This window comes from Mchenga conophoros, linkage group LG12, assembly GCF_057382185.1.
Source record: "Mchenga conophoros isolate Kocher_MC1m ecotype Shallow Benthic linkage group LG12, M_conophoros_male_GT1.1, whole genome shotgun sequence".
In the NCBI taxonomy this organism is placed as follows: Eukaryota; Metazoa; Chordata; class Actinopteri; order Cichliformes; family Cichlidae; genus Mchenga; species Mchenga conophoros.
The window spans coordinates 861,696-874,282 of NC_140537.1; the positions used below are offsets into that span (position 1 = coordinate 861,696).

The 12,587-nt window shown below is 42.2% G+C and overlaps 1 protein-coding gene across 1 annotated transcript in view; it reads right to left on the minus strand.

The window, feature by feature from the left end:
- npr3 (natriuretic peptide receptor 3) overlaps positions 1–4,630 on the minus strand; it is a 29,970-nt gene extending 25,340 nt beyond the window's left edge. Inside the window, exons 1-2 of the mRNA XM_085293216.1 lie at positions 4,458–4,630; positions 3,617–4,376 (exon numbers count right to left, since the gene is read on the minus strand). Of these exons, the coding sequence (XP_085149342.1) occupies positions 3,617–4,277 (661 nt within the window). The 5' untranslated portion in view covers positions 4,278–4,376; positions 4,458–4,630. The remainder of the gene's footprint in view (positions 1–3,616; positions 4,377–4,457) is intronic.
- Positions 4,631–12,587: the final 7,957 nt, after the last annotated feature.

Sequence of the window (12,587 nt, forward strand, 5' to 3'; positions counted from 1 at the left end):
GAGTAGCAACTGAGTGCCAGCACGGGGAAAAGCTGAGAGCTGTCACAGCATCATCAGACATGATGCCTCTCACTGGAAGCTAGTTAGGAAAGATTTACATTTCTTAGAAAAGCCTGCTGTTCACATTGGTTATTGATGTTTTTGTGTAGCCACACATGAAACATGGAGGAGCGTTCAGCTCTGCCCACTGCTCGGCTGTTGAATCCCATAAAATATCTCAAACTCATGTCTTGCTATCAAGTACCCTTAGCCTCTCGTCACCATTTAAAGTTTATCACAGGCAACTCTGTATGACACCGGCGCAGCTACTCTGATATGGTTCCACTTCCTCAGGGCTGTCATGACCACAGCAGCGGTGCCAACAACCTGCTTATCAGTATTTTAGCCTCGCGCTTTAAGCACATATCACATGGGTTCAAATGTGTTGAGTGAGTCCCTGGATTGATTACTGGGTGGCCCTATGATTTGCTGCGCTTCATTACCATGCTTTATTTACCAACAGTAATCCCACTGGTTTAAATGGTTTTGGCTTACTTTACTTTCCATTGGCAGTTTTTAATGGCTCCATGCAAAAACACCTCTGGACACACTCGCAGAGAAGAAGCTGTGTGACACAGTGATGAGCAGTGAAACACAGTGATACAGCAGCAAACAGAGCAATCGTGTAGAAATGACAGCATACACGATGCTAGTTGGCTGGTGTGGTTCAAGGTGAGTTGGAAATGTTCCTGGAGAGAAGAAGGAGTCCAGATTGTCAAGTGAGAAGCAACAAAACCATTAGACACGAGATGATGGACCATGCAGACAGCATGCAGGATGTTATGTAAGTCTGTCTAAGCAGTGGAGGCAGTGGGCGGGGTGAGGACAAACAAACACACACATGCCTATCACCACCGATAGCTTGTGGTACACGAGGGATGTTTGCTTGGATCTGAAAAGGAACAGGCTGAAAAATCGCGCATGTTTTCAGAGCTGTGAGGAATCACTGCAGAAGCAGCAGAGCTATATCTGACAGGGTTTCTCTCAGTTACAGGACAGCTTCCTTCTGTATTCATCTTAATTTTCTAAAAACACCAGAGATCTTTAAAAATCTGGGATTATGATTGGATACATTATTATAGATGTTACATTATTTACTGTAGATAGTGCCATGCAAAAGTATTCGACCTCTTTCTGATTGCTTAGTTTGTTGCATATTTATCACACATGATTCAGATGAAACAAATTTTAATAAGATAACATTGTTGGTTTTTAATAATGATTTCACTGTAAGATTAAACATATCAGATGGACTTTGAATAGGCCACTAAAAAACCTGTTTCTTAAAAACTATTCAGAGGAAGACACTCTGTGTGTGCTGCTGCAGGACATGAGTGAGCAAACTGACATTGTCCTAGAATTCATGGTTCCACTAATTACATCCAGATCCTGAAGCATGAAAGCAACCCCCGACCATCACACCACCACCACCATGTTGGACTGTTGGTGTGATGTTCCTGTTATGAAATGCTGTCTTAGTTTTACATCAGCAGTGATGTCCACAGACTATTTCCTCCAAAAATAATCAAACATCATCGTGAGATGAGCCGGCGTTTCTCCTGGAAATCGCCCGTCGATGCCGTTTCGCTGTCTCTTTCTTATTGTTGAATCACAGGCTTTGACATTAAAGGGGTGTGGCTAAGGAAATTAATAATGATAATGGATTGCATTTATATAGCGCTTTTCAAGGCACCCAAAGCGCTTTACAATTCCACTATTCATTCACTCTCACATTCACACACTGGTGGAGGCAGCTACAGTTGTAGCCACAGCTGCCCTGGGGCAGACTGACAGAAGCGAGGCTACCATATCGCACCATCGGCCCCTCTGGCCAACACCAGTAGGCGGTAGGGTAAATTGTCTTGCCCACGGACACAACGACCAGGACAGAGAGCCCGAAAATCGAACCTGCGACCTTCCGGTTACAGATGCGCTTCCCAACCCCCTGAGCCACGGTCGCCCCAAATTAAACCCAGGTCTTAAAAAATGATGTGGTTGATCACATGACTCATGATTTATCAAATTGGGGCTTAGGGCTGTTCGATATAACGATATATATCGGATGACGATATAAAAACGTCTGTCGTTTCATTTTACCCTATCGTTTGTTTCGTGGTGTCGCAAAATAAACTGTTTACGGCAATATTTGTTCATGGTTCTGATGTCGCTGTAGTTATTATTAGTTTCTTAAAGTTCTCTCTTTCTCTTATATTTAATATAACCACACTACGATGGACAAGCGCCTGTTTTTATGCGTTGTCGTTAGCAACAACGACAGTAACACCATCGCCTGTCCGCTTGTTTTCCACATAAACCTTTCACAATAAAGCTCAAGATCCTGTTGAGACTTTTCAAAATAAACTGAATCACGTGAAAGAATATGCAGAGAGTTTACGGATGAGAAGCAAAAAAGAGCCACCAGGTGCTAAAAAATAAACCTTAGACTCAAACGTTAGAACAGGCTTCTCCCCGCAGCACGCCGTGTAAGAAATACTCACGCAGCAGTTACAACTTATGTCTAAAATGTGTCGTTTCATGCATCGGTATGATAGATACACGAGATCCAGATACACGACGCCCAGCTGGAAACACTTCAGCTGCCCGAGATTCACAGAATTTACAGAAAATGTTACATTTTTGTGATTTATATCGTTATCGGACGATAGATGTTTTACAGCGGGATATGAGATTTTGGTCATATCGCACAGCCCTATTGGGGCAATTACTTTTTTTAATACACAGGACCAGGTGGGTTTTTTAAATCATCATTTAAAAACTGCATTTTAAATTTGTCTAATATTAAATTTGTTTGATGATCTGAAACATGGAAGTTTGAGAAATGTGCAAAAAAGTGAAAATGCTTTTCATTGTATTGTCTAGTATCATTTCTGAAGCACTGCCTTTTGTTATGTGAATAGTGTAGTAAGAGAACAGGACAGAACAGTGAATAAGAGAAAACATCTCTCACAGCTTCAGGTTGCTTATTGTGTCTGATAAAACATTTAGTTGATTCAGTGAGCTGTCAGTTAATCCCTGTGCATGAGCAGATCGTGCTGCTTTTGGTAATAATGCCATTTATTGCGTGTACTGAGAGGCTGCTGTGGAGGAGGAGATTAAAAGAGCCACAACACTGACCGAGTTCAGACTGCTGAAGCTGAAATGGGCTGAAACGTGAAACTTGGATAGTTGTTAATGTACAGACTGTGAATACTAGTGTGACAGTGCAGGTATATACTTGTACTTACATTTGCTGGCAGTGGCTAATTTAGCCCATTACGATTGTTGCATTCACTGAAATCTGCTGTAGAGGAGGACTATGAGTGCATGTACAAACTGATATGTCAGATAAATGCAGGCTTGTGAAGGGCACGTCAGTGTAGGGCTCATTGGTTTCATCAACTGAAACTCGCTGGCTTTCATACAGAACACAAACCATATATAGTCTACACCGAGCTATGAATGATGGTTAGCTGTCAGCCAAATCCAGTGACGATGAGCTAAAGTCAAGACTTATTTCAGCTGTCATTAAGCACACTGTAGACACCGTCTAATTAAAGAGTAAGGAAAGCTGCTTTACCTTCCATGTCACTGATGCTTCGCAGCAGCTCGTCAGTGTCCAGGGGTTTGTCATCAGTTAACACATAGCTTTCAATGTTATAGTTACTCATCAGATGGTATACTCCTTCTAACGTGAAGTAGCAGTTCCGCTGCTCCCGGTCGTCCTCGAAGACCAGCAGAGCGCTCCTCCAGGAGAAGTGTTCAAACATCGCCGTGAAAGTCTCTGCCATTTTCACGTATGGCGGGGCGATGCGAGTCAGGTGGGAGTATTCTTTGTTCTTGTTCGCGAAACCTGTGGCCAGGGCACCTGCCGAGATCACCGGGATGTTCCAGTGGGACGCCAGCCTTACCACTGCCGCAGCCTCGTACTCGCACACAGGACCCAGGATCAGGTCGGGCTTCTGTCCGCAAGACCTGTCCGCCAATGTGAAGAAAGCATCATAGAGGCAGTCGGAGTTTTCAAACTGGATGTTGAAGTTGAACCCGGAGTACTGACCCCCGTCTGCCTTCAGCCTCTTTTGTGCGTAACGGATCGCCGGTGCGACTCGTTCATATGAAAAAAGATAAGAATTATTTTGTGGCAAAAATACCAAAACATCTAAGTCCTCGGTCATGGTGTTTGTCATAACTGGGCTCAGGGCTACCAAGAAATAGACACATAGTGTTCTCAAATGTGGCATGGTAGCACTTCCTCTTCAAGACAGACAGCCAAAGACTTTTAGAGAAATATTCTTCCAATGTTCCTTCCCTCAAGTTGGCTCTCGGCAGCGCACATAGAGCTGCAAACAGAAAGCCCTCTGTCGTTAGTAAATGCCTTAATAGTAAATAACTGTATTTGTCTTTTGGAGAAGCCAATCTACCAGAATGGGTGTGTTTTATTCTGCATTTAGAGTCGCTTCCCAAGCTCCTGAACCTGTTCAAACTATTTTCTCAACAGTTGATCGTGCCAGGCTCGGAAATTCTTCCAGCTCAGTCAACAGCCATCATACACGCTGGCTCCGGCCTGGAGTTTAGAAGCGTCTTTTCAGGATTATTCATGCGTCATCGGAGCGCTGCCCACCTCCTTCTTAAAGCTACACGGCTCCCGAGCGCACAATGAGCCACTTCAACGTAGCGTGACTTAATGCGCTCCAGTTAATGCAGATGACGCTCTTTACTTTTTGTTGATCGAGCTCTAACCATCTGTAACACAGCTATAGATCATTTATTTAGACAGGGTTTAATTAACAACAACACAAGCCATCAAACTGCAGGTGTGCATGGACTCTGCAGTGACCAAGATCTCTGTATAGACATTTTCAGCATTAGTAGCAAATAAGTCGAAAGACTGGTGGAAAAATGTGACCAAAAATTAAAATTGTGATGTTGATGGTATACAAACGATTTAAATGAAGCCCTAAGTTCTTTATTTTTTTAAACCTTGGGAGTGAACTGGCAAAGAAATCATTTTAATCTCAGCAATGCATGCTGACACTGCCGACAAGCCTCTGGCAAAAACACCGTAAACAACAGTATAAACGACATATTACAAGTCATGTCTGTGAGAAACAGGAAGAAACCCAGCAAAGATCTGAGAGATGCATCCGACCCTCCAGTGGATCCATCTAACGTCACCGAGGCCTCATCAGAAATGGTCCCAGTCAAAGTGTGGTTGTCAAGAAGCCATTCTTAATGATACAGGGAGGAAAGGCTGAGGTGTGCCAAATTACTCCAGAGCAAGAAAAAACAAGATAAGGACAAACATAAAGCAGAGATGTGTTTCTGTCAGAGGGGTTAATGTGTGGAAGAGTTATGACAGTGATTTCAAAAGATCTAGTTCATTTTCCTTGTTTAAAAACATGTTTAAAAATAGAGCCATAATAATACTGAAACTCTTTTTTGTTTTGCTTTGATTATTGTTATGAAATGTGATTTATTATCTAAGGTGGAAGGTTTTTGTTTTGATTTTTGTTTGTTTTACTCTTTTGCTTCGAGCCCTGTGTATATGAGCTGCACGCTAAATGAGCTTTTGTTAAAAGGCTTGGCGTAATAAGCATCTTTTGATTAGCCTTGCCTCGTGCTTTCTTGCTTTGTGGTAGATCTTAATTCTGTATTCATTGATCTATTTGAATGCTAATCAAATAAAAACACATTTTAAAAAATCACTGGAAGGCCGCATGGAGTGGTGAATCCAGATTAGCCTTTTTGGATCCAAATCGCCATCAGTATGTTCAGAGGAGCTCAGGATGGAGCTACCACAGTGAGGGTCTACAGTCATCTGTGGAAAACAGTGGAGGCTCAGTCGTGGTTTGGGGCTGGGTTTCAAAGCCTCTGATTGGACAGTGATCCCAAAGATGCTATCAATGCAGTAACAGCATATCAAGGTAGAAAACACACAACAGAACATTATCAGTAATAGACTGGCCTGGTCCAGATCTCAAAATCATTGAATCAGTGTGCGATCATCTTGACAGAAAAGCTTTGAACGTCCTTCAAGAAGCCTCGAAAACTATTCCTGGAGACGACTTGGAGAAATTACAAGAAAGCTGCCAGAGAGAGTTCAGTCTGTGTTGAAGAATAACTGCAGCCATCCCCACAATGATTTGCCATTTTCCATTGTAGTGGTGAAGCCGTATGAAACAGATAAATTGTAAATAAAATAGTAGACAGGTAGAACAAGTGTGTGCACAGTGATGGAGTTCACGGCCTGTAGTAACAGCAGAGAGATCCAAGCGAACAGAGTGAGCGACTCCTGTGAATGAATAAACAAAGCAAACCAAAAAGCTTCAGCTTATAACCTCTGCACTTATCATGGCTCATTAACGTGTCACTAATGACCCGCCCGCTGACGCTGTCTAAAGACACCTTTTGTTTGCTGGCATTCAGACTGCAGTCTGCTGACGTTAGTGCTGATGCTTTCCACAGATTTTGCAACATTTAAAATCATTACATGGAAAATGATGTGAAAAGCATTATACAGAATGTAAAGAATAATTCTGCACATCTTTATTTATTGTACAAATTATACCAATTAGACCACTGCCTAGAAAAATTATGAAATTATGGTCATTAGGCTCAGCTCAGCACACATGCAATCTCATCTTTTACGTCTGGATTCATGTTTATTTTGAGAAGGCAGTCTGAGCAGACATCCTGCTGAACCTGCAGGCTCAGCTGTGCCTCTGCTCTTTTTGTTGTTGATCATTTCTGACATCAGAAATATACAGATGCAGTACTGAGTGCTGTGTGCATTGTGAAAGAAAACGGCCAATTAGATTTCCACGGCTGTGCGTTGATAAGCATGACTGCACTGACTCAGAGCACTGATTCAAGAATATCCAACACCTTCAGGATGAACATGAAAATCAGTTGTGGCCAAGTCCTAATTGCTCACGTGATGTTCCTGAAATGATTTCATGTGATACACATTCTAATTGTTTTATATGTTTTATGTTATATTTACTATTAGTTAAAGGCATCAAAATACAGTATATAGATGACATTTTGCCAGTGATCCATTGCACAGTTACACAGCCTGACCTCAGCGGTCTGCTTCATTAGTCTGGCCATAAATGTCTTTAAGATAAATAGATTAAAACAACTAAAGCTTGCTTTCCCGTGTTTTTCACATGCTGTCATAGCACTGATGTACTGAAGCAACAGTATCTCACACACAGAAGTGTGTGATTTTACTCCCCTCTGCTGGTCTTACACCTGGACACTGAAAATGCAGCCAATTTAAAAAGAAGTGATTTACTGTAACATTTAAATTCAGTGTTCAGAGATGCACTGCTTCACACTGTTGCCTCACAGAAGGCCTTTAGTTCAAGCCAGTTGGTTTTTCTGTGTGGAGTTTCATATGTACTCGATGTGCCTGCATTGGTGGTGGGTGTACTTTGGCAGAGAGAGAACTCCAAGGATCAGACAATCCCACTTCACAATGACGGGTTGGAGGAATTCCTTTTTAACTGGGAGAGAGTAGACAAAAGTAGACACGACGTGCAGCACTGGCATATAAAGGCAATGGTACTGAAATGAGGTTAGTGGGGGAAAAATGCTCAGTGCATCATGGGAAGTCTCCCACAGCCTGAGCCTCAGCCTGTGCTCTGAGACCAAACTGCTGGGATATACACCTACAGGGGGAAATAGTACCATCACAGTGGCTACGTCCACACTGGCCTGGATACATACGAAAACGGCATTTTCGTCTGAAAGCGCTCCGCGTCCACACTAGTGTTTTCAGTTGTTTTCACAGAGTTGTGCGTCCACATTGAAACGGCCAGAAAACACTTATGTTCCAGTCTTACGCATGCGTGAAACGCAAGAAGATTCGACCGGCCTCATTTCTGTCTGCCGCTTATTTACTTTCCTGAGTTTTTTAAATGGACTCACAATGAGGTGGAGTTGTTGCTGCGAGTAACACAAAAGTACAAAGTTGCAAAAGCGAGTGAGAATTAAAGAATTAGAAGAAAAGCTCTCTGGAGCAGACTGATATTAATCTTTAATAGGGCTGTCAGACAAAACAACTGCTGTATAATGCCCTCCGCTATCTTTGTTTAATTGGTCACATGACTGCATCACATGACTAACATGCGTCTCCGAAAGTCTCAGTTTTCACTGTCCACACTGCAACACGAAAGCACCGTCTTCAAATGTATTTGTTTTCGAGAGCGTTTTCCAAACGCTGCGTTTTCGGGGAAAACACCGTCTCAGTGTGGACGGGAGGCCAAAACGGAGAGAAAACGATGTGTTTTCAAACAAAAATGTATTAGTGTGGACGCAGCCTGTATCTGAATCAGCATGCTTTATTAATCCCTGGGAAAGTACGTGGTTACAGTTGCTCCAGACAGTAACTGTAACTGACTGAACATTAAATAATACAATATATTACATAGTTACAAAATATAAGAAATAGCTCTAATACATACAAATAGTTCAATTATAAATATCAAGAATATTACAGAGATATATAAGAATGGCATTTCGATGAAATAACTTCCTGTGTCGCCAAAAGTTGATTCGGTTCACCTGGACGTAGCGTTTTGTGGGAGAAACGTTTCGTCATCATCAGGTGACGTCTTCAGTCTCAGCTGACTGCAGGTTTCAACCTTATAAACAGGACATTTGCATTTGACTGAAACCAGCCGTGAAGGAACAATGGGCTGGGAGGGCAGTTCCTTCATCATAATTACGCAAATTCTCATGACCATTGATCAACAACCACTGATCAATGGCCATGAGTCCCATTCACAGAGAGTTGGGGAATGGCTGCAATCACAGCATTGTAAGATGGTGACAGATGGACCCTTAGGCCCCTCCTCCATTCAGAGATGGTCTTTCCCTTTTCACGTAAATGGCCTCCTTGACTCCGCGCTCAAACCAGCGTTCCTCCCTGTCCAGGATGTGTACATGTGGTCTTCCTGTCAGGTAATTAACAATCCAGGACACGGGAGAAGCATCCACCTGCATCGCTGTTAACTCATCACCCAGGAGGATCGGCCTGATGGTGTTAAAAGCACTGGAAAAGTCAAAAAACACGACCCTCACAGTGCTCGTCGGCTGGTCCAGGTGGGTGTAGGCACGATTGAGCAATAGATGATGGCGTCCTCAGCTCTGAGGTGGGGCGGGTAAGCGAATTGAAGGGGATCCTGATGTGGTCTGCCAATGGGTCAGAGCTGGTCCAGGATGAGTCTTTCCAGGGTCTTCATGATGTGGGAGGTCAGGGGCACAGGTCTGTAATCCTGGGAGGCACCGGGACGTGGCGTCTTCGGTACAGGGACGAGGCATGATGTCATTGGGACCCCCTGCAGACTCAGACTCAGCATAAACAGTTTATCCACTGGATCAGCTGCTGGAAGAAAAAAGAAGAAACACACAAAAAGAGAACAACACAGCAGGGAGACCACAGCAACAACCGAGATAAGTATAAGTATCAGTAACTAATAAAGTGTGATAAGTAAGGTGTGAAGACCTCTCAGCCCACTCATATGTGTTGTTGCTGTGTGCTGTTTTAAAGTGTGTTTAAAACACAGCAGGGCATGGTGCCTCCCCTGCACCCCAAGGCCCTGCTGTAACCATATCATTGTTCTGTAGTATGTCAGGGTTGTTCCAGATAGGCGAACGTTTGCATGAAGACTCCGTCATTGTTACAAACTCCCACCATGCTGTCAGAGAAGAGCTGATGTTGATGCTTTTAAAGCATCATGTCGTTTGATGTTTGAGCTGATAAATGGTCTGAAATCTCTGGATTAGTGCAAAGTTTTACATCTGCCCAGGGCTCATCTAAGAGGGTGTGTTTAAACCATCCTGAGATGAAGCCTGTGGGCTAAGAAGTGTTGTTGAAAGTTAGGCAGATCTAGTCCTTTGTCCTTGGTCCTTTGGGTAGAGATTTCCATGTGGCCAGATCGTCTTTTTCTTTCTCTAAAAGTGGGATGTGGTTTAATTTAGTTAAATCTGCAAGCTTAGGAGAGACATTAAATAATTAATATTTAATATTTCCAGATTGCAGTGGGGTAGAAGAAGAATTATGGAAGGAGAAATTAATCAGAAGAACTGCAGATTTTAACCAGTTTATTGAATAATCTGAAACTCTTGAAAAACAATTTATTAATACAATTACCTCAGAGAGATTGGTTTGTGAGTTTTGGAGAAAAAGCAACACATTATCTGCACAGAGACTGACTTTATGTTCTACATTCTTGCATCTGATGCCTTTCATTACTGCAGCCTGTCTAACTGCTGCTGCTAGTGGTTGGATAAAAACTGCAAACAGTGAAGGGGAGAGTGGGCATCCCTGCCTGGAGCCCCTCAGGAGACAGAAGCTGGAGGATGTTTGGTCGTTTGTTCTGACACGAGCTGTTGTTATATTTTTAACTAATTAATGAAAGAGGATCCAAAACCAAATTTGTGTAAAGTTGCAAATACAAATTTTCAGTTAACTCTGTCAAACGCTTTTTCTGCATCTAGAGACAATATTGTGGTTTTTACTGCATGAGTAGTCTATTAAATTAAGTAATCTACGTCTGTTTTTTGATGAGTGTCTGCCTTTTATGAAACCAGTTTCATCAGGAGGAATCTTCTTTAATCTCTTTGAGAGAACTTTGCAGATTATTTTGAGGTCTACATTAATAAGGGATATTGGACGATAGCTTGAGGGATATACAGTGTGTTGCTTATTCTTTCAGGGTCATATATTGTGTTCCCAGATAAATCTTTAACAGCACATATACTTGTTTTTTCTTTCTTTATTTTTAGCTGGTTAGCCAGAAATCGACCGGATTTATTACCATGTTCAAAATTCTGCAAGTGAAGTCTTTGTACTAAGAACTGTTTTTTTTATTAATGATTTCATTTAATTCTAGTTTTGTTTTGAGTGTTTTGTTCAGTATTTCCTGATCTTGACACGTAGGCTTCTTGTAAATATTTGATGGTTTTTCTAGTAGGGCTGGGTATCGTCACTGACTTCTAGAATCGATTCGATTCCGATTCACAAGGTCCCGAATCGATTTGATCCACGATTCGATTCGATTCGAGGAAATTTTGCCTCAGACAGTCAGAAATATTATAATTCAGATCATGCATCAGTACATTTCCATATTTATATATCTATAAAAAGGAAGCTGACACTTTCCAGACTTTATCAAAGGTGTGAGCATCACAGCAGAGGCCTTTGTGTCAAAGTAACTGAGGATAAAACACAGAAAAACATGAAGGTGACTTTCCTGGCCTGGAAAGAAACGAAAGAAAACCATTAATCAACATCTGAACATTACCTGATGTTGCTGAGGTGAAGAAGAGCAGAGTTACAGAGGTTTTAGAGACACAGCTGAGAGTTTTGCAATTTTGCATAATTTTAAAAACTTTAAATTTGTTCAGTATTGAACAGCAGAAATGAGGCTTTCTTTTCAGACGTAAGTAAAAGGAAAAAAAAACAGCGTCCGACAGCCTGTAAACAACGGTAGACTTGTGCGTAACAAGCAAGCGAATAATGCAGAAAACAGATTTTTAAGAAACTGTTCTTGAAGTACAGAGAGAGAGAGAGAGAGAGAGAGAGAGCTGTGCACAAAGTGTGATTTTATCCTGGTGGAAGCAAAACAGCAAAAGTCAGAGTGAATTCATGACGATGTTTATCTGTAGTTTGGATCTTCTTTTGCTGCTGGTTCAGTCAATACCGTTTGGAGAGAAATAAAACCTGCAGCTTCTGAATCAGCGCAAAAAGGGTGTAAACACAAAGCTCGACCCGCCGAAACACCGGAATCAGCGAGCTGTCGCCTTTCAGCCCCGACCGTGTCCGTGCCGTCGGGTGAGAAGGGCGACATCTCACTGATTCTGATCCGTCGGCGCTTTGTGTTTACGTCTTTGTGCAGAATCCGTGTTCCTGCTCTCGTTTACTGTTTTAGCTGTTTGGTGGTTGTTGGAAATTTGTGAGGTTTAACCTGAGATTCTGGCGTTTTGGGCAAAAAAAATTATATTAAAAAAGCGATTCTGTATGTATTATTGTAGGGTCTACCTTACAATAACACGCTCCCTGAGGCACCTGTTGTTGTGATTTGGTGCTGTATAAATAAAACTGAATTGAATTCCTAGAGAACAGATGCTGATGTTCCACACAGCTCATTATAGTCTAAATATAAAGTCCACTCTTTAAGCCTTCATCTTTGAGCAGTGATGTATTAAATCCCCAGTTTTTACGTGGTGTAGTATTCTTCTTATGTCTTAGTGTTAGAAATACAGGAGCATGATGGCTAGGGTGAATCTCAGTGTCTAAGATGTCACTGAGCAGTGAGCTGCTGATGGGAAATAATCCAGATGAGAGTAGGAGTGATGGACATGTGAGAAGAAAGAAAATTCCTTAATGTCGAGGTGAAGGAGTGCCATGCATCGCAAAGCCCAAAGTCGCTCATGGACTGTTTGATTATATTTGTGGACTGCTGACAGCGCTGAGGTTCTGCTGTGTTTCTTCATTTAGTCCCAGGCTGAGATCACCCCCAAGAACAAGGCTGCAATCTGGA